The sequence below is a fragment of the Perca flavescens genome, chromosome 19 (genome assembly GCF_004354835.1).
Source record: "Perca flavescens isolate YP-PL-M2 chromosome 19, PFLA_1.0, whole genome shotgun sequence".
Lineage (NCBI taxonomy): Eukaryota > Metazoa > Chordata > Actinopteri > Perciformes > Percidae > Perca > Perca flavescens.
The window spans coordinates 12,814,050-12,841,092 of NC_041349.1; the positions used below are offsets into that span (position 1 = coordinate 12,814,050).

A 27,043-nucleotide genomic window follows, 5' to 3' on the forward strand; every position below is an offset into this window, starting at 1 on the left:
TCTCCCCGGAACGCATAGATCCTATGGCGCCATTTTGATGCTACCAAGCTATCACCTTTTTTCACGTTAGCATTCCACTGACTGCCATTCATTTTGGCGCCACTTTGACGGCGAATAACTTTACATCCGAAGCATTTAAAGACTATTTTTCCATTGTTTATTTTTAAAGAAACACGACAATGTATAAAAGGCTCCATTACCTTGTATCTCACGTTATGGCTCCGTAGCAGACTTTTTTGTAAAAATAGGCTAACGATTTTGTCATAACCACGCGACTTACTGTCGCATAGTAGAGGAATTACCGTATAGTACAGGAGAAGCTCGCAGGCAGTTTCAACTTACATTCGCTTTTTAAGTTTAATTAATAATGTTAACTAGCATTTTAGTTAGCAATAACATATCCTGTGCCTATGTTATCTCCTTACATATACAGTACCTATGCTCTCCACATCTGTAAGATTGGGAATGATTGAGATTTCTCTTGGCACAGCTACCAGAAGACTTACAACTTTCAGACAGGTTGCTCACGTCACATACGTCTTCGAGCCCAGTTGGAGGCTGCGCAGTAACGCTCAGCCATCACCGGAAAAGTGCTTCTAATATCTTTCACTGGTCACCGTCCAGAGCAACGGGATCTGTTGGTCCAGTTTATATAATGTCTATGTGTGGGTCTGGCTTGTCAGGCTACCATTTTTGACCATTCTCCCTTTAATCTTTCTCTTGTGAGTCCCTCAACAGTGTAGTCTCAGCTTCAGACTGTACACAGTACTTGTTTTTCACAAACTACTATTTCTACTCCCCTTTCTGAAACGCCTGTGTTCTTCGAGGTAAAATTACTGTTTTTGTCAGTCTGTTAGGTGGCTTTGAAGAGAGCGATATAACAGAAGCTATCTGCTTCTTCAAACTGTAATACACCGACTTATATACAACCCCACTTCAAAAGATCCAAACCACCCCTAAGTAAATTATCTGGGTACTTTTTTTCCATCACAGCACATACTGTACACATCCAGATCCACAGGGGGAGTTTCCTGTTATCCTAAGCAGGAGCAGAAGGGGAGGAGTGTGAAAGGAGGAGGGGAAAGTGGGAGGAGAGGAAAGAAGGAATGTCCGAGCTGTGACACAGTGTTTGGTTATCGCACAACCGGGGAGAGAGAGAGAGAGAGAGAGAAGAGGGACTCTGCTAGAAAGTAGAAACCCTCTCAGAAGGAGGTGTGACTCAGCCGTGGAAGGACGAGCAACTCCTTCACGTGCGGATGGAAACTGCTGGAGTCATGGATCAATCAACTAAGTGTATTGATTACAGCAGCAGAAGACTGAGCTACTGATTTAAAGATCATTGGATCGTTCGAAAGCCTTGGTGACTGATTTGAAGCCAGATCAACTGCTTTCAGGTCTGATTGGAAGCCTTGATTTCAAGTCTGATTAACCGATCGGAAACCTGAGAAAAGTCTCACTCCTTCGATGCCTTAATTGACAGATTTGACACTTGATTAGTTGAGTCTGATTGAGTGCTTGGAATCCTAATTGACTTATTGGAAGCGACTGATTGGAAGCTGTGTTTGAGTGGAGTGTTGTTGGCGCCAGGATGAGTGCGGCAGGGGAGGTGGTGTGTGAGGGCTGGCTCAGAAAGTCACCACCAGAGAAGAAGCTCCGCCGCTATGTGAGTATTTCACTTTTATGTTCAGCTTTTAGCAAAAACAAATATCTCAGAATAAGTTTGAAAAAGTCTAAAAAGTATCTGTTTATAGTGTTTTTCAGATGTTTGACATAAAGAACGCCTGAAGATTAACTCTTCCTTACTATGACTACATGTCATTTCTTAAAGTTATAATCACAAACTGATAAAACATTCAGCAGAACACAGCTGTGTGCTGCTATAGTAGGTAATGTGTTTTAGGTTTACTTTGATGTATCAGAACATGTATTTCTTATCTGTTTGATTCAGTTTAATGTTTTTCTTTTTATAAAGTTAAAGCACAAAAAAAACAAAGCGTAGCTAGCATGCAGGCTTGCAGATGAATAGATAAATGCACCGATTTACATTTTATATGTATGTATTTGGAGGAATACATGAAAAGCTGCACTTCGTAAAACGTATTTCCAAATTAGAAGCAGAAACTCAGCCAAAAAAGAGACTTTGTTAATACCTTTTCATGTTTTACGGAAATCTGACAACTTTATTTTTAAATAGATAGACAGTGAAAAATCCATAAACATGGAGGACAATGTTATGGAAATATTTAATAATTTAGGAGTTGCTTATTAAAAAGAGACATTTCCTATGCATGCTTTTGTTTTGTAAAATACTGTACAGTATATCCACACAGCTGATTTGTAGCCATTGCCAACAGAAACACCTGTTTCTAACTGGCTATACTTAAAAAAAATTGTTTACTTTACCTAGATCTGGATACCAGAGACTTCGATACATTTACACAATTTTCAGCTCTTTCTGTATGTTGTGTCCCATATAAACGGGTTGAGTATTTTACTTTAATGTTCATTTTTAGGAGTGAAAGTATCTCTGCAATTTATTTCCTGAATTAATCGACAAAATGAAACAACTGATTCCAATTAGATAGATAGATAGATAGATAGATAGATAGATAGATAGATAGATAGATAGATAGATAGATAGATAGATAGATAGATAGATAGGGCATCTTATTTTGAAAGGAAATTATGTACTATAAGTTATGTATATACCAAAATCCAATTCCAAAGCTATTTGTCACTTTGCTTTCCAGTAAAAGAGCACACACACACACACACACACACACACACACACACACACACACACACACACACACACACACACACACACACACACACACACACACACGCACGCACACACTGCATATCTGGCATGCCTTGTGAGTTGAGCTAATCTCATCTCTCCTCTACATATTTTCCCTTAAGCATTCTTTCTTTCTTTCCATTACTCAGTTGTATTTTTTCCAGTGTACTTCTCTGTCCCTTTCTCTTTTATTCATTAACTTTCTCTTCCTGCTTTCTTGGTCACTTTCTGGATGCGTGTGTCTGTGGTAAGAAAAGGGTGAAGGCAGAATAAATGGGGCAGAAGAAAAGTTATTGTTGTTATTGAGAGAAGAAGAGAGAACTTCCCCTTACTACCACTGTGTAAAAGAGCAGTTGGGGTGTTGCTGATCTGAAACCGCAACCTTTTACATGGATCAAGTGAGTTCCCTTTCTGACAAAATGATAACAACCTTAATTACAAGGACTCCATTACCCACAACCCCCGTTAGTTGACATCAAAGGAAAAAAGAAGAGGCAAGAGAGCCCATTGTTTACACTGTGTGTACATTGAGCTGTGATGGTATACACAGCCCAGTGTGTACACACACACACACACACACACACACACACATCTGGCTAGCTGTGTGTTTACTCTCAACACGCACACACACACACACACACACACACACACACCCACATGTACATACACACGCGGAGCAGCATATAATGACCATAGCAGACCGAGTATTGGGCCAGAGTTTGTGGATCATACCTCATCATACATACACTCCCTTTTGTGTGTGTGTGTGTGTGTGTGTGTGTGTGTGTGTGTAAAAAATAATCACTCTCAGCTGGGACTGGTTGGGAGGGGGGCCTCCCTAAAGATTTAGAAGTTTTAAACACACACACACACACACACACACACACACACACACACACACACACACACACACACACACACACACACACACACACACACACACACACACACACACACACATAGTTAGTTGAAGGAAAGCTGTATATATGAAGGTAATAGAGACTGTCTGAGTCTGTGTCCTATCACAGCTTGGATAACTGCCATGTGTTTTAATTACAGTGTATTTGTGGAACACAAAGGCTCCACAAAGAGTGCGTTAAAGTGATTGTCATGGTGATCAATCTAACAAAAGGAAAAATATTGTTCATTAGAACTGGTTATTTTGGCCACCGTTGAATACAAATTGTAAAATGAAATGGAAGTTATTACCCTAAGTGTAGAAAACATCCACCACAGCTCACAGACCGACTTTGTGGTCCCTTTGCAATGAAGTGATTCAGTGGTTCCCAACGTGGGGGTAGGAACACCTGTAAGGAGTCGCAAGATAAATCTGAGTTGCAAGACAATTAATGGACTCAGTCACGATACAGTTTGCATGGAGTGCCGCTCGGGTGTGTAGAAAGTGTCCTTCTGGTACTCTTCAGTTTGGGGATCCTACTAGTTTAAAAGGTTGAAGGTATCTGAGGCACTTGTAACTCCTGGTTTAAATAAAAGTAATTAAAACATGCCTACGCATTTAAGACATTAAGGCCTTCATTAGGGCAACTGACTTCATGATAATGCCCTGAAGAAGGCCTTAAAGTCTGAAAGCGTCGTCATGTTTTAATATAGCCAAGGAGATATTAAAGGCTTTTTAAACATTACCCTCTCGAGTGCCTCGGATGCCTTCAACCTTTATAAACAATTAATGGACTGTTACTGATTTTCAATTCAATTTTATTTATAGTATCAAATCATTAGAGTTATCTCAAGACAATTTACAGATAGAGTAGGTCTAGACCACACATAATTTACAAAGACCCTACAATTCCAAAAAATCCCCCATAACACAATAGGTCAACGTTTATATTTGAACTTATTTTAAATAACCTTGTCACAGTAGTTGGGGTATTTTTCACTTAACTACTATTTACTCATTTACTTGTGATTGTTATTGAGTGTTGATTTGGGAGTTTTAAGGAAGCCATAATACAAAAACAGGTTTATATGAAAATAAGGCATTCTTTGCAACTGTAAAAACATTGAATTTCAGTTCCTTCACAGTATTCACAGACCCTGCTGTAAAATTGAAAGTGTTGTGAAGTTACATGTCCGCAGTTCTGAGAAGAAGAGGAGGAATAGATCAGTAAATGAGGAATTGAACACTGGGACACTTGTTATTCGGGTCTGGTGTTAATTTTGGTTTGGAGGCAGGATGGAGGAAGTGTTATTTTGGATCCATTGTGCCCTCTTCCTGTCAGGGTCAAAAAAGGAAAAAAAACAGAACAAATAGGTGGAGAAGACATTAGAGAAAGTGTTAAAGAAAAGGAATTATCATTATTTTGAAGTTGCTGATATTCAGGCAGCTAAATGAGCATAAATGTACTTGGTGCAGGCAGAGAAAATGCAATGTGTGAAGTGAGATATTACAAGCAGCAGACCCATTGCTAAAATCTTTAGTAAGACATTCCTAAAGAGATGTTATTACATGGTATTTTTGGTCACACTTTAATTTACGGTACATGAATAAGACGTAATAAGCCATACGTTGTGTCATATTAGAAATAACATGGTCTTTTTCAGACATTAAACAAACACAGATATACCCTAATTAGACACAATTAGACATGTATCTAAATTATGCTGTAATAAGAAACTGCATTAAATGCCATATTAGACCCAAAATATGCTATGCGTTGACACTATTAATTGAAAACGATTAATTCTTAAGACATCACAACTTGTTTAGAGACATTTATTTTGAAATAGTTTCCGCTCATCCTGTTTTTTCGGGAGATGTCCTGAATTCACTGATGGTAAGTTATAATGCTACTACTATAACCCTCATAAAGCACAATAACTAGAGTCAGCAAAAACAGGTTATTAAGGTCGTCAATATAATGCACGTGCAAGTAAGCGTGCACCAAGTGCACAGCCAATAACTTCACAGGAGGATAATCCGGACATGCTTTGTTTAGCAATAGTTTAGCAAATAATGTTGTGTTTGGATTTCCATGCGCCCACAAATGGATTCAAGACACTTAATAATAATAATTGTTTGAAAATATTGGAAATTGATTGCAAAATTTGGACGTGTTATAACCTTTTTTTCTATCGTTTGGCTTCCATTGAAGTCTGTTCAAAAACCCTTTCTGGGACCATAGTGAGCCTAGGAAGGTGACCAAAATATACAATTTATATATTATATTGTGGGGGTTACATTTTCCCTTTAATGCACATTAGTCATACAAAAACATTTTCATCCTTGCTGCTGATACCCTGCTGCTTTTATTTGTCCAGTGGCCTGAAGATGACAGAGTGAGGGGGGGGGAGACAAAACACACACACACACACACATCTACTGCCATCTCCTCGTGGCATTTCCTGTTCAGCTACTTCCTCTTCCTGCCTGTGTTTGGAGAAAAAGAGGTGGGAAACGTGTTCCACAGTATTTAATTGCTGTGCACTTTGATCACACACACACACACGCACACACTCACTCAGAGGCATGTCTTTGGAGTCACGTTGGTTTTGTTGAGAAATATTATTAAACATCGGAAGGGATGGATTTGGTTTGTTGGACTGATGGAAACTTACTGGCAAACACACACACACACACACGCACACACACACACAGTGCATATCTGGCATGCCTTGCTAAAGTACACAGCTCAACAATTTGTTTCAAGTCACTCTTCATCAAACCTGTGTCCTTTTCAGATAGTAGTTATAAAGACTAAATTATCTGATTACTTTAAACGCTGAAACAGAAAAACACTTAGATCATTGTGTGTGTGTGTGTGTGTGTGTGTGTGTGTGTGTGTGTGTGTGTGTGTGTGTGTGTGTGTGTGTGCGTGTGCGTGTGTGCGCACATGCACACGTGCTGTTCTTAAATTAAAGTCCTTGCTCATGCTTTGCTTCACACGTTTAAATAATCACGATGTGTCTTTCGCTCACACTACCTACACACTTGCACTTAACCCTCAAACACACACACAAACACACACATACAAAAACACGTGGACGGTGAGTCATGTCTGAAATATGAGTGGATCGCTCACGGGAGATGTACTCTACCCATACTGTATTGCTTAGCGGATGACGGCAGCAACCTCAGAGTACTGTTAAACATTTAGCAATTTTTGTGTGCGTATGTGTGTATGTGTGTTGACATTCATGTGCACTGAAGTGTAAAACCTCTGACATGGGAGAGAGACACCAGAGTTAGTTTGTAGAACCCAAACTCTTACTGGTCTAAAGGGTTATTGAAAAGCATTATAAAGGTTTTTAGTTCAACACCTTTGGCTTGGAGGGTGGAGTGAACTCTGTAGCCAGAACTGAGTGGAGCTATGTCTTTTCATCTTGTACAAGTGGGGATTGTTGTTTATATCTGTCAGGACACAGGCTGTTCTCATGAACCATTCGATCATATAGCTACAAAATGTAATACACTTTAATTCGTATGTATTCAACATATTTAGATCCTAAGATCCTCATAGAGAGGTGGTCAGGGTGGATGGTTGGGTCTTAAAATACAGACCTTTCAGGTGGGATAGTGGAGTTCCTGTCCCGGAAGAAGTTAAAGGAACACAACGACTTATTGGGACTTTAACTTATTCACTGTATCCCCAGAGTTAGATAAGTCCATACATACCCTTCTCATCTCCGTGCGTGTCGTAACTCTGTCTGACGCACCCATCGCTAGCCTAGCTTAGCACAGATCCCCAAAAGTGACAAAATAACGCCAACATTTTCCTATTTACATGTTGTGATTTGTATTGTCACAGCGTGTACAAATAACAAGGTCACATGAGACACAACCATCTTCTAACCGAATACATACTGGGAACTATATTCTCAGAAGGCGAAGCACTGCTACTTGGACGGAGTGATTGCTGACTCTATTACTCCAACTCTGAGTGAACTCCAGGCAAACTCTCTGCTCCTCAACAAGGAGGTGCTGCGCAGAGGCGTGACAGACACAGAGCCCCATTTGAGACTCTGGTCTCTTAATGAGCGAAAGTTTAGGGAAGCAACAAATACGGCATGATGGTCAGACCCCGCACGTAGATGCCTGTTCTATTCACCTCAGAAAAATAAACAGGACAAAGTTACAGTTCTACCATGAGTTCTAGCACAATGAAATAAGGCAACTTGTGATTTTGGGGGTTTACATAGGGGGAAAACACAAGACTTTCGCCCAGCAAATATGTGTTTGTGTCCTGGGAATACTACTAAAGGGGAGTGGTGTTTTAAACCAAACCACAATCTTTATTCTAATCTCAACTAGTCGTTTTGGTGCCTAAATTTAACACTTAACACGCGTCTTCGCTGCATGACGGTCACCTCTGGTCGGCTAAACTTAACTGCAACGGCCACTGAAAGGACCGCAGCCTCACGGTGCCCTGTAGCCGGATCACAGCAACCCTTTCCTCAGCCAAATTTGAAGCTTTAGTGCATAACTTTTTTATAATAATAATCGTCCGTTACATTCAAGCCATTGCCAAATGAGTTGCTACAAAGCTAATTAAGACTATCAGCTCCACACAACTCTCTCTGGATTTCTCAGTATGACTATGTTCAGAAGATTGTGTCGTCTGGTGACTTTCCCGCGCAGAAACTTGAGTGAAGATAATGACCTCTTCTGAAGAGTCCATCATATTTTTTTAATCCTGCGTGTCCTCCTTGGCTACTAGCAACTGCGTGGAGGAGGGGTGGGGGCAGTGCACGATCACAGAAGGCTTGTATCATGTGGATGCGCCGACACTGTTGGTTGCATTGGTTTTCATACGATATCATGCAAACCTGTTCATGAGAATGTGTTGCAGGACATTACAGTAATTCTAATTAATATTTTTTTAATAGCCTGTGTGGGTGAATAGTTTCTTGAGAATTTCAAATGTCGCTACTGAAAGTTTTTCATTCATTTTTAAGCCCCCAACGTTGTCTTCAAGGCAGCGCTGCGACCGTCGACTTCAAGGCACCTAACCCTAACCATGGCCTCATCCTAGTGCTATCCAGGCAGCGTCCTTTTCATGCACAGAAGATATTTTGTTTTGTTGTCAAGAAGTAAAAAAAGGACTAAACTATTAAATCATTTTTTCCCACTGTATGTCATAATAGCTGTCTCTCGCTGTTTCCAGGCATGGAAGAGGCGTTGGTTCGTGCTGCGAAGTGGTCGGCTGAGCGGGGAGCCGGACGTCCTGCAGTACTTCAAGAACCAGCAGGCCCGCCGGCCAATCAGGACCATCAACCTGAACCTGTGTGAACAGGTAAAAAAGCCATGCTGGAGGAAAAGTCAGGGGAAGTCTAGCTGCTTGGCGTTATGAGACAAAAATGTACTATTTATTGTTGTTATTATTATTTATTTTTTTATTTCAACAAAAGTTTTAATTCTATTTGTTGATGACCATTATTGGGATTATTATTCTCTTTAAATGGGGGGTTTGTTTGTTAAAATATATTTGTTTTGTCTGTGTATTTATATTATGTATTTTTTAAATCATTTTCATCCTCCATAAATATGCTCTACTGCACAAACTAAAGAAATGTGTAGAGTGTGTGTCCTTTAAAGGTGCAATATGTAATATTGTATGTAATACTGGCAGCTAGCGGTTAAAATAGTTACTGCACTACCAATTCAAAATACTGGAGAGTCGTCTCCCCCGCCCCCTCCTGCCCAGACTCGAAGTTCACGGGGGTTGCCAGGCTGAGACCGCAGCATTCACAACAATGTAGCTGGACGCTTTTCTCACATAGCCAGACATTACTCCACAGCACAGCCGAGTAGCTAACGTTAGATGCTAGTCTCACATAGCCAGACATTACTCCACAGCAGAGCGGAGTAGCTAACGGTAGATGCTAGTCTCACATAGCCAGACATTACTCCACAGCACAGCGGAGTAGCTAACGGTAGATGCTGGCTATATTGACAGTCATAAAAGCCTGTGCTCACGCAGAGCTCTGTAACCAACTGACAGACACACTTTTTCGGCTTAAAATTACAGTATGAACCGCTAAAAACACAACAACCTCACTGTCCTCTCCACATGCCAGTCAGGCACACTTCCTCGGCTTAGAATTACAATACGAAACGCTAAAAATACCACTACCTTGCCGACAGAACACACTTCATTGGCTTAGAATTACGGCAACAATCGCTAAACACACTGCAAACTCATAGTCCCCTCTTTCCGATTTACAGCCCCCCTCTCGTGGCTTAAAATAACTCACCGTTGTCGGCTCCGGCCGCTGAAGAGGCTACACGCTGTAAACAGCCATGGGCTGCCCGGTAACGTTAACAGTTAGCAGGGTTAGCATGGCGGCGTTAGCCAGGACCAGTCGGGATCACTTTACTGGCTATGTCTCAATTGTTTTTGCGAGTAACCAACTCGGTTACTCTAGCTATATAATTCAATGTGAGTACACAAATGTTGAAATGACAAAAAATGCCCGTCCCTAGTAGCTGTGATAAATTAGCCTGAAGCTAATGCTTACCGGTTCAGGAGAAAATAAGCCAACTCTGCGTCCTTGTGGGCTCTAAGCTGTCTCCATCTTTCAAATACATCTCCAATATTTACCAGGGGGTTGTTACGTCTCTGGTCACGCAACTGTTAGAAACATGCTGTTTTCTTTTTTTATGTCATGTAGAATCTATCTCCGTTGATCCTGTTCGTTTGTTTGCTGCTTTCATGGCTGTACTAACGTTACAGCTCTAGCGCGCTGGGTTTACATTTTTACAAGTATATCTGGCAACCCGGCCTGCCTGTCAAACTGGGCCGTTGATAACAACACACAGATCAAAACATAAACGTAAATTCCGTCACGGAATGTAAATTTCAAAAAGAAAAAATACTGAAATTAGCATTGTTGTCAGAAAAGATAGTATTTCAGTTTAACATGTTTCCTTAATATCTGATGAGGCATTGGTGTCATTTTTGGATTTATTACAGTACAAATATTACATATTGGACCTTTAAGGCTAAACTTTCTGTGTTTAATGCTAACTAAGTATTAATGCTGCAGAATTTTCAAATAAAATATCATTGATTTTGACGAGGTGAATGTTGTAGATTTGTGTTTTAGAGATGGCAAAACACTCTTCACCTGTCTCCTATCCAATTCTGTTTCCCCCTCTCCGTCAGGTGGATGCCGGCCTGACATTCACGAAGAAGGAGCTGGAGAGCAGCTTCGTCTTCGACCTGAGGACGGAGGAGAGGACCTGGTACCTGGTGGCCGAGTCTGAGGAGGACATGAACCGCTGGGTGTCCTCCATCTGCCTGCTCTGTGGCTTCAACCCCACTGATGACGGTAAGACAGAGATAGATAGATAGATAGATAGATAGATAGATAGATAGATAGATAGATAGATAGATAGATAGGCAGCACCTTTGTTGTTTTGCAGTGTGGGTTATGAGTCAGTGTGAAAACTAGTGGGAGGAGAGAAGTGAGAGAACATGCAGAGAGAATAGATGTACATCAATGTCCTCAGGACGTCGGTGACTCAGATGTGAAATATATTTTAATATCAGATAAGATGGTATTCTGTATAACAGCATTGCCTTTTGCAGTCACTTTGTCTTGGTTTTGTGATGATAGTTTAGACTCTAATATCAAATTTTAGCAACATGCATAACACTCTTTTTTTAAAAGTACTCATATTATGCTTTTTGGCTTTTTCCCTTTCCTTTATTGTGTTATATATCTTTTTTTGTGCACGTTATAGGTTTACAAAGTGAAAAAGCCCAAAGTCCACCCCAAAGGGACTTACCATCTCCAACAGAAAACACTGTTCACAAACTGCTCCAAACAGCTCTATTGTAGTCCAGCCTTTACTTCTGTGACGAACGTGCGTCACTTTGTAACACGTTATAATGCTCGCCTAGCTGCTAGCGTGGCGCACCCTCATACTCTGCTTCTGACTGGCTAGTAGATCTTACCTAGCTACTGCGCATGTGCGACTCCCAACAAAGATGGAACAGAAGTGAGATGCCTCACTCTGTAGCTAAAACAGAGAGCTCAACACACAGGGTGAAAAGAGGAGCTTAAGCAATGTGCAGTACAACAAAAATATGGTCTTTTTTGAAAATGTAAACCTATTCTGATATAACCTCTAAATACAATTATGAACCTGAAAATGAGCATAGATTTTTGTTTTGAAGCACTTGTTGCAGCCTAACAAAGATTAATTGTGCTATTAAGCTGATAAGCATGTTGTTTACACAGCTGGGAATTCATTCAAAACACATTTCAGTATGTAACGCAGTAGAGTCCAACACAACCACTAACTCTGACCTGCAATATCTACATAAACCCATGTTGATAGGTTGAGCTCAAAAGAAAATATTGCCATTCAAGTTTATCTTATGTCACACACTTCAATACCCACAATGCCCTGCAGGGAGACACAGGAACGTGGAATAGTTTCTCATAACTTTTTCCTTTTTTTATTATTTGAGTGAATTTTCTTTCTACAGTCCCGGCGAAACTTCCTGCGTCTGGCTCTTCCTCCATCACAGCGATGACCCCGACTGCCTCAATCACCATGGTAACAGGGACAGTCCCACCCCCCTATGACCCGGTGAGTGTGCGAAACCTGGAGCACGATGGAAATGCAGAAGAAGACTACCTGTGGTTATCACACTGCCAGAGTCACATCAGGTAAACATACATACACACACACACACACACACACACACACACACACAGTGAAATACAGGAAATAAGACATTTAGTTTCTGTTTTCAGGCTCATATTGAGGTATATACACACCTCAATCCTAGAAAAAGAAAGAACAAAAACATGTTATTGAGATGTTAATATAGAACCCAAAATTCTACACTTTAATGTACCATTCAGATCTTAAAGTAAACAGAGAGTATGTCTTCAAATCTCATAAACCTCATTGGTTTTCCACCATGCAAAAGTCTGGAGGACATAAAGTGCATTTTATTTCTGCCCTAATTTCCGATCTCATGTGACCAGCTATTAAAACTCCAACAAAAGTTATAATAATGCAATAACACAATACACACCAATAGAATTATAAAATGATAGGTCAGTAAAACAGTTTGTGACTTGAAGGTTTTTATCAGACTAAAGAAAACCAGCTGAATGCTCTCCCATGACTAACAGTCAGAGTTACAGGTTCAGACGTGTCGAGTCTCAGGGAGGGGATTACAGTTTATCTTAGTCAGGATCACACCCACAGATTTCACAAACCTTCATGGGACAGGTCTTTAAAACAGCACCATCATGCTTATTTTCCTCAGTTGAAAATAGTTCTATCCATCCAGATAGGGCTGTGATATGCTGAGGTTTGGCACGAAAAACAACAGCAACTTAGTTTTCTAGATAGATAGATAGATGATTTTATTAATCCCTGCAGGGAAATTAGGTGTCTTTGCAGCCAGGTACCTTATATTACAACATAGAACACTACTAATAAAACTTCAGTGCGTAACTTTTTGATATTAAGGAACATCCGTTACATTCAAGCCATTGCCAAATGAGTTGCTACAAAGCTAATTAAGACTATCAGCTCCACACAACTCTCTCTGTATTTCTCAGTATGGCTGTGTTCAGAAGATTGTGGCGTCCGGCGACTTTCGCGCGCAGAAACTCGAGTGAAGATAATTACCCCTTCTGGAGAGTCCATCATGTTTTTTTAATCTGCCGTGTCGTCCTTGGCTACGAGCAACTGCGTGGGGGGTGGTGGGCGATCACGGAAGGCTTGTATCATGTGGACGCTCCCACAGTTTTGTTGTCATTACTTAGAATTCCTCATGGGGGAGACAGAAACTATGCACTATAGCTTTAATACAGTTCAATACAAGATCATACACTACAATCACAATACAGCACAAATGCACTTAAAAAGGAGGGATACAAATACAATTACAGTGGGAATGCATTGCACAGTAAAGACATTTTACAGTGTGGGAAAAAATAAATAAGGTGTAGAGAGGACATAATGCCGATATGATTGTAAATAAATATTATCAATAGTATATAAGTGAGTGGAATTATTATTATTATTTTTATTACTATTCTAACCTTAAAATGAACAGTTACAATGAGAATTGTTGACTGTATTTTTGGTGAACTGTCTGTTTAAATCCTGATTGAACTCTCTGTCTCTCTCTGTCTGTCTCCAGGCCTCCTTTAGGTTCCTCCACCTCTCTTGAAACTGACTACAACGACAACCTCTACCCTCCTCCCTCCACCAACTCCTCCTCCTCTTCCTCCTCCTCCTCCTCTCCTTCCCTCCTTCCCAATGGCCTCCCACTTCCATCCTCCTCCTCCTCCTCCTCTTCCTCCGGCTTCAGGGCAGCCCCTTGGACCGTCACTTCCATGACAAGCCCTTTGAGCCAGTCTCTGGATGCCAGCATGACCTCTGACCTGCAGAGGCGAGCCCACCGAGCTCGTTGTCACCCCTCTCCCCATCCCAGGAAGCACTCCCTGGACTTCCACCTGCGACCCGTTGTGATACCTCTCAGCGATGACACACACTCTGCAGTGCATCCAAATACACACTCTAACACCACCAGTGTTTACCAGATCCCCCGTCCGGCATCCGCCGTTCAACCTCGACCCCCTCTCCGACGATCCTCTACACCCTGCGTGGACTCCCTAACCCAGCTCCACGCCTCGACCACGACTCCTCCTCCACGCCCACCCAAGCCTCAGACCATACCAGCCCAGGGAGAGGGCTCAGGTGTGGGCACCAGGTCAGCCACGCTCCCCCGGTCCACCTCGGAGGCAGAGAGGAGGGACGGATATCTGGAGGGAGGGCTGCCGAGGAGCAACACTATCACTACGTCAGGACGCACGCACACAGGTTAGAAAGCTGCAGTCTGTCTGACGGTTTAATTCCTTTAATGTGGAGAGAAAAAGGAAGAATTTGATTCAGGGAGAATTGTATTCATGAGAGTTTGCCACTGTGCCAATTTAAGGGAAGAAGCTACAGGCAAAAACATAATTTTGAGATTTTGGGCTATTTTGCTTCCAAAGAAATGTCTTTTTTCAGACTAGTGGGGGAAGAAAAACACCCAAAATACACATTTTGATGTTTATTTTACTACACTTTGTTAATTTGAGTCTGTACATTTCTCCTAAATTCACAAAAATGTAGCATTAGATAATGCCTCATTTGCAAATTTAAACATTTCCAGAAACTTGTAATACAAAAAAATGTCTTAACGCAAGTTATCAACTGGAGGAGTTTCATGGTGATATTATTTGAAATTTCACCCTATTACCCTTTAGTGTCTCAACCCAAAACATCAGAGTAAGCCCTGACTGCAGTATGCAGATCGAGGAGTGGCTCAACGTGGGTGGAGCTAAACGTTTGACTCCGCCCACTTGCCCAATAGCAACCGAAGAGGAAGAATGTGTTTTTTCTTTTTTAATACATCTTTATTAAATCTTTACGACACAAACAGTACACTACAGAACAAACAGTCAGTCATTAATACAGAAAAAATTGGAGACTGGAGCTCACTTCCCGCGAGTCATGCTTGCTTTCCCCTTTGTTGTTTTCCTTCACCCAACCGTCCATTGCTGTCTCACGTCCCCCAGAGACAGGGGCTTGTTTCCCGCGATTCGTGTCCCCCAGAGACCGGGGCTTCCTTGATTCGCGTCCCCCAGAGACCGGGGCTTGTTTCCCGCGATTCTTTTCCTAAACCCAAGCCCATTGTTCCTTTCCATTTTTATAATTAAAATATCATTATTTATTATAATCTATATATTTTTTATAATTAAAATATCATTATTATATAGGCCTATATATATTAATATAATATAATTGCCATAGGTGCTGCATTGACGTTTAAGAATGTGCTGCCTGATTTCCGCCTCCAGATGGCGCCCGCACGGAGTCAAACGTTTAGCTCCGCCCACATTTAGCCCAACCCCGAACTGCGTAAACCAAATCACAAATCTATTGTTTTTGGTGCCACTAGTGGGCAACAGAACTCCACAACAAGCTGTCAAATACACATATACCTAACATATTCTTGCCTACAAATTTGTAATGGCTCATATGTTGGTGAGCATTTGCCTCTGAGCACATCTGGCTTTGGTGTGGAGACGTGTTAGTGTCCGTTTTATGAATTTGAAGTCCCATATCTCCAGACAAAATATTTTTTTAACTCACAGGGAAAAGCCTTTTGGTATCTGTAAATCAGTAGTATTGGTGGAAATACTTTATATATTGTTCCCAAAGCGGTAGGTCTGTGGAAAAAATCTGGTCCAAAATCAGATTTTTTTTTTGGGGTCAAGTGACCAGGTCAGACTTCTTCAGAAGTAGTGTGAACACTCAAATCTAGCCCAGATCAGATTTTTTCAAATCAGATTTAGACCACTTCCATATGTGGTCCTGAATCAGACCCAGGTCAGATTTTTTTCAATGTGGCCACAGTGTGAACAACCAAGGCGGATTTGATGTGACTTTTACGTCAATCTGACAGAGACAATCAAAAGTTGCCCTAGACATCCAAAAGTTTTTAATAAACTGTGTCTCTGTGAAGCTATTCACAACGCAGTCCCACCCCTCCTGGCTTTGTCTCTGCATCCACACAGACCTCTGTAGTGAATTTGCAGCCATAACCCCGCAAAAGGCCAAAATAGCCAATTTGGCTCTCTTTCTCTTTGTTCTTCTCCTTCTCAGCACCTGCTCATTAATGTTACACCTGCCATTACCTAACTTTAGTGCAACAGCGTGCTGCGTCTGTTGTCGTTGTTATTGTTCTTTTGCGCATGCGGGTCAGTTCGAAACAGCAAACTGTTCACACTGGAATCTGATATAGGCCACATTTTAAAAGGTAATGTGAACAGCCAAACAAAAAATTGGATCTGAGCAAAAAATCCGAATTAAGCATTAAGACTTGCGGCGGGAGCATAGCCTTTTAGCCTTTTTAAACCTGGCAGGAGGAGGAGATCAAGCGGCTTTATTGTGCAGAACTGGCAGCGTTGATGGATTATATCCTCACAGCTGAGACAATGCGTGCCTATTTGTTTCATTAATAAGACGTGAACTTTGCCCCACAACACCACCAAGAGATTTTTTCGGCCAGATTCTCCAATGTTCTTTCATGATGGAGACACAGCCGCTTCAGAGCATGTTCACGACAACAGTCTCTGTATTCATACTGTACATGCTCGGACTTGATGCTTTCTGCACAAATATTTGCTTTCTTAAAAGCTCCTTCTGTCCGTCTATATTCAGATCTGGCCAAGCTCTGTTTCTACTCTGTCAGCAACAAGTCTTAAAGCGGGCACAAATGTTCCGCCAATAGGTTGCATGTGATTTGTACACCGTCATAGTGGTTAATATGCTGCACGTGCAAGTCTTTTTGTGTAACATTTAAAGGAATAGTTTGACATTTTGGGAAGTGAACTGCTTTCTTGCCAAGAATTAGATGAGAAGATGGATACCACTCTCAGACATGAGATTAGTTTCAATTTTCTAACTCTCAGCAAGATAAGCGTATTTCCCAAAATGTTGATCTAGTATCCTTTGTGAGTGCTCTGAGCAAAATGTGGTTTATGTTTTTAGTTTATATACTCTTTGTGTTTCAGGTTGTGACACTTTTCACGTCCCTCGGTCTATGTCCCACCGAGCGAGCATGTTTGAATTCAGCGAGAGCTTCAGCAGTTACTTCGTGAGTTTAATCGTTTTAAACCTCAAGAACAAAATACAACCAATGTTGTGTCAACCCTTATTTTCTATCTAATCATTTTCTATCTGTATCATTTCAAAATGTATGTCTCTCTCTCTTTCTCTCTCTCTCTTTCGGTCTCTCTCTCTCTAAATCTGTAAAAATTTAAAGGCAGTAAAATTTAACATTAGATATAAATATGTACAGATATTTAAAATTGGGATCTTTGTGTGTGTGTGTGTGTGTGTATGTGTGTGTGTGTGTATGTGTATGTGTGTGTGTGTGTGTGTGTGTGTGTGTCATTTTGTCAGTGTGTCATTCGCTGTCCCTCAGGTTGTGGCATGTTTGTATATGTTGGGCAGCAAGATAAGCCCTGTCTCCTTCTCCCAGGAGGAAGTTTATTTAGTTTATCTCTTTGAAACTTTCTCTCTCTCTCTCTCTCTCTCTCTCTCTCTCTCTCTCTCTCTCTCTCTCTCTCTCTCAGTTTAATAAAGGCATGGTACCTCTGAGTAGTGTTTGCTCTGAGGATGATGATGTGGACGAAAACTATGTTCCCATGAGTGCTGCCACCACTGAGCCTCCTGTCGCACCAAGGTCGGTCAGAAGATACGTGATATGATAAACATGTGTTCATCTAATGATTTGGTTTTAATAGACATTTTTGTGTTGTCTTTTTAAAATAATACTAATATTATGTTTCTTTTTAAACGTTTATATTGTTAATATGTATACTATGTAAGAGTCCTGACAATGACATCTGGGAGAGAAGTTCCATGTTAATGAAATTTGAATAAAACTACTCCAAAGTCTAAATAACACTGAACCCACCAAAGAGGTCCCTAAAAAAACCTAACAATCCAAACATGGGCTCCTTGAACTCATTCAAACATCCTTGAAGAACCCTGTAAATGCCTTTAAAGGACAAATCCAGTGCAAAATGAACCTAGGGCAGAGGAATCGCTATTTCTACACCACTAACAATGCTCAAAATAGCACCACACTTCCATGGTAGCATAATGAGGGTCCCTAGATGGCGCCCGCCTGTATAAATGAACGGTACTGTCTTTATAATCTATCTTTTTAATAAACTGTCTGTACACATACAAAGTTTTCAATGCTTCAATTTACATGTAGGGACCCACATTATGCTACCATGGAAGTGTGGTGCTATTTTTAGCATTGTTAGTGGTATAGAAATTAGGGCTGGGCGATAGGGAGAAAATCAGAAATAACAATATTCTTGACCAAATACCTCAATATCGATATTGCACCGATATTCTAGGGTTGACAATTGGCAACCCTAGAATAATTGGTGCTTTAACAAAATATCTTCACATTTAGATTTTAGATGAATAATCATCAGTAATGTGGACATAATGTCTAAGTGGAAAAAGGCAAATAATAGAACAGCTAGGTCTGGTAGGTTCAGAAAATGACATCACTTTACCCTAATGCAGCCTTTAAAACCAGGAAAAGACAACACTTATGTCATATCACGATATTACGATATCCAAAATCTAAGACGATATCTAGTCTCATATCACGATATCGATATAATATCAATATATTGCCCAGCCCTAATAGAAATAGCAATTTCTTTTTACTTTACCCTCTGCCTTATAGGTTCATTTTGTGCCGGATTTGTCCTTTAAAGACATTTACAGAGTTCTTCAAGAATGTTTGAATGAGTTCAAATAGCCCATGTTTGGGTCAAGATTTTTTTTTAGGGACCTCTTTGGTGGTTTCAGTGTTATTTAGAGGTATTGTTTTTACTTTACCCTCTGCCCCGACGACTAGCATTTATAAGGTAATTAGCGGTTTGCGATGAAACTGGTCACATTCGATTAGCATGAAAACATATCTCAGAGAACGGTCAACTTGATACACATATGTAATTAACCCCTAGGTTCATTTTGCGCCGGATTTGTCCTTTAAGAACCTCAAGAATCCAACCAAGAACCATTCGACAAACCTTGACAAACTAGTAGAAACTTCTTCCAAGATTTAAACCTCTAAAGAAGTGGGTCAAATGCAAAAAAAAGTAGACTAAGACCTCTTTTAGCAGTTCTCCCTCCCCCCCTTTTTGTCGCACAGGTAATGCATGCACAGAACAGCCAATAGGAATGCTCTCTCTCTCTCTCTCTCTCTCTCTCTCTCTCTCTCTCTCTCTGAAATGACCTGTGATTGGCCAAAGTCTTCCGCCACGGCTAGATTATCTAAAGGCTGAAAACCAAGCCAAGAGGAGGTGCAGAAGTCTGTTTTTTTTAGACCACTTGAATTACAATATGCTGAAAGATTATAAAGTTATTTAATTATTAAGACATTTTCTGTCCACCACAGCTTTAAAGACCTATACACTTCCTTTATATAACAGGAATATAGAACCCCCTATTGATCCTTCTAGGTTTCTTCTTTCTTTTTTCCAATTTCTACTTTCTTCTTCTCGTGTTCCAGGGTGCACCCACATCCTCCCTCTGACTCCTCTGTCCAGCTCCAGGATGCCAACTACGTCCCCATGACCCCCCTCACCCCTTCCCTTCCCGTCCATCCCACCCCTGCCACAGGTGACCTAGCGTCCCTGGGAAGGCAAGTCCCCCCACCCGCCCACCTGGGTTTCCGTAATTCCCCGCTGACTCCCGACACCCCGCCGCTCCGGAGGAACACCGTGAAACCTGAGGTGAAGGCCATGCCCCCTCCCATCCACCGCAACCTGAAACCACAACGCAGAGGTGAGTAGCAGCCCGTCACGGAAACTCGACATTTAATTCTTTTGCTATCTCTGTCAAACACTTGCATATCAGAACTGAGACATAATACAAGAGCATGCTATATATACATGCATATATATATTACAAGAAAGCTTTCTGTGATTAGAAGTTCAACAAGAGCTTAATTTCAGTGAGACAGTCAGCAAGCTGCAGCACATTATTGATGGTAATCCCAATACCTTTAATCAAATTGCATTTGAATAAAATTCAGGCTATATCTGTCTAACCCAAACAAGGAATTAATCATTTTACGAAGACATTTTTGTCGTTCTGTTTTGCATACAAAATAAAACGTAAATTCTGCAGGTTAACAGAAGCGTTGGGGTGGCAGTAGCTCAGTCAGTAGGGAGTTGGGTTGGGAACCGGAGGGTTGCCAAAGTATGGCGGTGGACTGGTAGCTGGAGAGGTGCCAGTTCACCTCCTGGGCACTGCTGAGGTGACTCTTGAGCACCAAACCCCCAACTGCTCGGGACGCCGGTCCATGGGCAGCCCCCTCACTCTGACATCTCTCCGTCAGTGCATGTATAGGTACTGAGCATGTGTGTGTACTTCAGGCCTGTGTGTAATGTGTATAATAATAACAACAGAGTGAAAACATTGTAATTTCCCTTGAGGGCTTAATAAAGTATAAATTATTATTATTATTATTATTCCCATTGATTTTGCTGTTTGCCTGTTTGATGCGTTCTGATGTTGTGAATCACTGCAGGAGTTTGTCAGCCTGCAGAGAGAACGGACATCCAGACTGCTGGAGAGTCGACGCACAAGACAAGAGGTAACCTACCAACTACTAACTGGGCTGACGACACAGCCCAGCAGTTAACGTCTGAAATGTCTGTGATTTCTGTTCCTGAATTAGTTTATTCTCTCTCAGTGGCTCCTGTTCTCACTTTCTCTCTTCAAATGTCCTGTTTGTTATTTCTCGTCTCTCTTGTTCCCCTTCGGCCTCTTTTAGGTTTAATTATTTACCTGCTTCCACTTTGCTCAACAAGGCTGCAATACAAGGGCATGACACATACGTATACTGTATACAGGTATAGAAAGCTGTAGCTTAGAAACTCACATTAAATATTAATAAAGGTTCACAGTTAGGGAGCTGCTTCCAAACAATGCTGCTTTTTTGGGAGCTTTTACTTCTTACAAACATTAAAAGCTTCATTAGTATTTAATTTTTTGTCTGATTCAAGACATCAGACCCTCTAATCTCTTCCCTTACAAATCCCCTGATATACCAAACTAAAAGTACTTTTGTACTGCTGTTCAAAAGAAAGTAAAAGCCCTATTTATTATTTGTGGGTAAGATGGCGGCAATGAACACACAATTCTTTACTCCACTGGTTTGTTTTTATTTTTTTGCGTAAAACATCTAGCCTCGTGAGACCGTCCTGATCCTGAAATTTGGAGCCGTTCGCCAAACGACCGACCAATCAGCATTGGTTTTGAGGCGGGTTTAGGTGTGACGCAACGAGAAGAGAAGCGACTGTTCAGTTGCAGCTTCCACGGATGAGATGAGCGTAGCTATCGCGCAAGTTTTATCCAAATTAGAAAGTATTCCTTCACTGAAAGAAGAGCAAAAAACGGCACTGGAGACTTTTCTCGGAAGAAAATATGTTTTTGCTCTTCTCCCGTTTCGGCAAGAGTTTGATCTGATTGGTTGATTTGGCCCATCTATCACAAACATAGGTGGTGATAGACAGATGGTTTATCCTATCAGCTAACCAGTATTTTCGCCCCTTCCTAAAAGTTCTCCAAATGAAAGTTCCCAGATGGATATGCCGAGCAAATGTGAAGCAATCCATCTGGCGGAGTAAGGTTATAAAACATCCTCAAGTTCTTAAAAATGTCTTTCTCTCTCCCTCTGTCTCTGTCTGTCTCTCTCTCTCTCTCTCTCTCTCTCTCTCTCTCTCTCTCTCTCTCTCTCTGTATATCTCTCTCCCTCCCAGGGAAACCACCTCCTCTGGACATCACTCCAGTGCAGCAGGACTGGCAGGAAGTCCCGCCCCCTGTTCGCTCGCCTGTCACTCGAACCTTCACAAGAGAGTAAGCGTGTGTATGTCTGTGTGCGTGATGTTTTATTGCAGCGTCAACAGAAAACTACAAAACACTTTAATATTTCATGTCTACCACCCAGCCAGAGAGGTGCGATGTGTTCATATCTGAGCAGTTAGAATCAGCTGCTTTGCCCTCTGCTTCCCCCTGTGGTACTGAAAGAGCACTGCAAGCTGTATACTAAACGTAATAGAAGATGTAATACAGATTAGAGCAGAGAGATTAAGAGATTAAAGCAGAAACAGTGGAGCCTGTATAGAGTAAAAACTTTACACAAGCTGCTAAACTGAGAAAAGAATAAGACATGAACATACAATATTATATAATATACAATGTTATGTGAAATGATGAAAAAAGGAATTCACATACTTTATTAGTAATTAACATTATAATGAAAATATGAATATAGTAATATATTTTTTGTCATCAGTTAATTCGTACATATTCATTTAGGGCTGTAGATAATCTATTAATCTGCCAGTTAGTCTCTTATGCCCTTCACAACTTCCTAAAATGCCTAAAAAGATGTCATGGAATGTCTTCTTTTGTCCAGAACCCAGAATATGAAAGTTACTATAAAGCTAAAACAGAATGTTTGGATTATTTACTTAAAAATGACTTCAACGATTAATCGATTATCTATAGATAGTTGTTTATTTGGTGTTGATCAACTAGTCAATTAATTGATTAATCATTGAAGCTCTACACGTCTTCAAATGTCTCGATTTGACAGTCACAGATGGAGCCAGAGAATGTTTGTCAGAGTTGTTGCTGAAAGTAATGAGCTAAAATTGTTGCAGACATAAAATGTATTCATGAAGATCATTTTGTGTGTGTGTATGTGTGTGTGTGTGTGTGTAACAGTCCATCCACTCATCGGACTGCCAGGCCGCCCTCTGCTCACAGCTCGTCCCCCTCCTCCGACTCCGATGACACTGATGACAGTTACGTTGCCATGACAACAACTCCCAACCTCAGTTTCAGCACCGACGAGACGGTAAAACACTCCTTCCTTTTTTCCTTCCTTCCTTTTTTACATCCTTCTTCCTATCCATCATATTTCCTTTCATGCATTCTTACTTCCTTTCTTCCTTCCCTTCTGATCTGATTCATTTTGGCCCCATTTTTCCCCCATTCATTTGCTTCTTTCCTCTCTTTCTTCCTTCATCCTCTTTCTTTCTCTACCGTCTCCATTTAATAAAAGCTATGCTAAACTAAACTTTGTGTGTGTGGACAGTCTCTGAGGCTCATGCTGCACCGGGCCTCAGAGGGCGGAGTCAGCAGCCCATTGCTACGGCGAGCCAGAGGCGACAAACAGGTGGAGTACCTGGACCTGGACCTCCACACTGGGCGATCCACTCCAACAAGACAGGTGACACCGCTCGCTCTACTCTCTGCTTTGTCACACAAGTCACAAAAATATGGTTTATTATTTAAAATATTGTTACATATTGTGCAGCCATGTGCAGCCATGTTTGCATGGAGGTCCTTTAGATTTTTTGTTTATAATCTTCCAGTGATTGGTCATTTGAGTTAGAAATGATCATTCATGTCTGGTGGGAGTTTAGCCACCAGAGGGCGCCAAGTTGACACTGTTTCTTCCCATGAAATCATGTAAACACTGTTTTTAAAGGACAATTCCGGCACAAAATGAGCCTAGGGGTTGATAACACGTGTACCGAGTCGATTGTTCTCTGGGATCTGTTTTAATGCTAATCGAATGCGTTTCTAGCTTGAAACAAGCTAGCGCAAACCGCTGATTAGGAAATTAGGAAATCATCTTGGGAAAACAGTCATGACCAGTCGAACGACGAGTGCCGTGCAACCAGTAACCAGTAACATAGCTCAAGCACGGCGTTCGTCGTTCGACTGGTCATGACTGTTTTCCCAAGATGGCACCTGCTTGTATACGTGAACGCTACTGTCTTTATAATCTATCTTTTTTTAATAAACTGTCTGTACACTTAGAAGGTTCTCAATGCTTTGGTTTACATGTAGGCCTAGGGACCCTCATTATGCTGCTGTGGAAGTGTGGTGTTATTTTGAGCCTTGTTAGGCCAGTTACACACTGGCTGCGTGGCGTGAGCGTGACGTTTCTGTTGCGTGTCAGCTGCGTGGCGGCTGCGTGGATTTTTCTATGTCTTTACACACCACAAACATGTCTGACGCGGTGCTGCTGCTGCTAGCTTTGTCTGGGCACATGTATGTTTCCCATTGATAGACGCGCGTGTCACGCAGGCAGTGTGTAAGCTCTAAATTGTTAACAGGGGAGCCGAAATATAAACGGACACGCCACACAGCTGACATGCTTGCGCGACGCACCCAGTGTGTAACTGGCCTTAGTGGTATAGAAATAGCGATTTCGTTTTACTTTACCCGTGCCTTAACAAATAGCTTTATAAGCTAATCAGCGGTTTGCGCTAGCTTGTTTCAAGCTAGAGACATATTCGATTAGCATGAAAACATATCCCAGAGAATGTTCGACTCGGTACACATGTGTTATTAACCCCAGGTTCATTTTGTTCCAGAATTGTCCTTTAAGTATTAAATAGACCTACTTAGTATTGTGCTTCATATATGTGTGATACACAGCTTTGTCGTTGGCTACATCTTTATTTTTCTTCTATGCTTGCTTTGATAAATTAATATACCAAGTCATAAAAATAAATCTTTACCACAACCAGAAACGCTGCACGGCAGAAGGTGGAGGCGGCGGCGGCAGCGAGCAGGCAGCAGCGGGCGAGGAGCGCGCACGGGGCGGGCGTACACGTGTGGACTATGTGGTGGTGGACCCCAAAAGAACCAAGGCCCTGAGGAGCACCAGAGAAGCATGGCATGATGGGAGGATGTCCACGGAGAAGGAGAAATGCTAGAGATGCACTAACACACGCAGTCATGCTGTTCTCAAGCAGCACCGAGTTTTTGCTTATAAATGAATACATACCTTGCTTCCCTTCTCCTTTCTTAACATACTAAAAACTCAAATCACTGTTTGATACTCCTGCAGTCCTTCAAAGTCTTTTGACAAAAAGACGAAAAACAGAGATAACAGCTGTACTGTGTGATCAGCTGGGTTGAAACTCAGAAAGCTCAGTTTCACATTGCTGCTACGATGAAGTACTCAAACATGTCGAAGGTCGACGATCATGCATCGGTGTTTTTACATTTTCAAATTGTGTCCAATGTGGAGGGAGTTTTTGCATAGTACAGCTTTTGTTCATGGAAAGAAATAGAAGGAAAAGTGTTGTGACCCACAGCATGTCAAACGTGGTTCTGCATCGACATATTTTGGCTAAAATTAGCTTCAATCCAGCTTCCCTTAGTCAGAGAAACTAAGGATCTTCAACTCCAGCTGAGTTTTTAATTTTTAATTTGAGTTCTTCCTCCAGAGCTTCTTGGCATCAAAGAAATGTTGTAGAGATAAAAGAGTTAGAGCTATTATTCTCTAAACATGTTTCCTGCTGAAATGATGAAAAAAATGATGGGTGAATCAAATGATTAACAAATCAGAATAATTATCAGCGATAGTTTTTGTGTGTGTGATCATCCCGGGCAGCCTGTGTGCAGCGAATGATTGTGTCCAAATCCAAGCTGTAATGTTATTGCTGAATCATTTCACTGATTGTGATTACAGTAATAATGGTTAATAAATGAGTCTTCACTTCACATTAATTTGGGCTGCTGGTGTGTTTTCAGAACGACACAAAGTCCAGTCAAGAGACAAGTACAAGTAGGTCGGTGAAGGGATCCGCCAAGTTATTGTGATTCATCCTGTAGGGAACATGAATATCTGTATAGTTGTCAAGACATTCCACTCCATATCACAGTTTACAAAAAAAAAAAAAAAAAAACAGTATTACTGAAGTCATTAGACTTGAGAGAACTTTGTTGTCCGATCCATGAACAAGTACACAGGGGTTCTGAATGTCTGATTTGACATAAAATTGCTTGTTTTTTTCCCCGATAAATCATGATATATAGCCTATTTTCTTGTATTGCCGGACCTTCCTTCACAGCGCTGCAGAAAAGGGTCTTGCTAGTCCACACAGCATTCCGGGATAGGAGAAAAACGTGCTCTGGTTTATTGGCATTTTTTTAAACCAATCACAGTCGTCTTTTTGCAGTGCTAAGCACCAGACGGAGCAACTGCGCCTCTGCAAAATAACCTCTGGAAGGGGAACTTGTTTTGGTGGAACATGTGTACGTTCAAAAGTTGTTTTAGTTGTGAGACAGAAACCTCTGATTGGACAGATAGTCTCACTAGCTGTCTGGATTTACCCTGCAGAGATCTGAGGAGCAGTTAACCGTAGTCCTCAGAAATTCACCGGAGTATAGAACGCCAACACAAAGAAAGCAGAAGGTACCGTACACCGGACGGAGAGAGTGAAATCTGGCGGAATTTCCACCGGCAACGGATCAATCCCGGATGTGGAACGTTGTAGATATAGACTAGCCAATTATTAACGCTGTTAATAACAATTAGAGATATAATAAGGGTACTCATGTGGACAAAAAGTCATAAGTGGGGAGTACTGGCTCATTTAAGGGCCTGATGTGCCCTATAATATAGTGTGGGCCTATATCCCAAATATGTTTATAGCCTTTTTCTACTATACTTTATGATGTGAAATAACTAGTTCAACATGAGGGTTAAAGAATAAATGCTTCCATCATTATAATGATATGGCATACAGTATATAATTTGTTTGTATCTACAATGATCTATTACACCATTCAAACAACATCGATAAACAATTAGCCACGTGCAATTTTATTCAAATGGAGAG

At 41.2% G+C, this 27,043-nt stretch overlaps 1 protein-coding gene across 1 annotated transcript; it reads left to right on the forward strand.

The window, feature by feature from the left end:
- The first annotated feature begins 1,175 nt into the window (after window positions 1–1,175).
- Window positions 1,176–25,928, forward strand: LOC114545756 (GRB2-associated-binding protein 1). The gene is made up of 13 exons (XM_028564254.1): window positions 1,176–1,663; window positions 8,923–9,051; window positions 10,924–11,089; window positions 12,256–12,439; window positions 13,936–14,618; window positions 17,360–17,442; window positions 17,924–18,033; window positions 19,894–20,168; window positions 20,917–20,982; window positions 22,151–22,247; window positions 23,121–23,253; window positions 23,494–23,628; window positions 24,941–25,928. The coding sequence occupies exons 1-13, from the start codon at window positions 1,589–1,591 to the stop codon at window positions 25,127–25,129; spliced, it is 2,325 nt and encodes a 774-aa protein (XP_028420055.1). The 5' UTR covers window positions 1,176–1,588; the 3' UTR covers window positions 25,130–25,928.
- The last annotated feature ends 1,115 nt before the right edge of the window (window positions 25,929–27,043 follow it).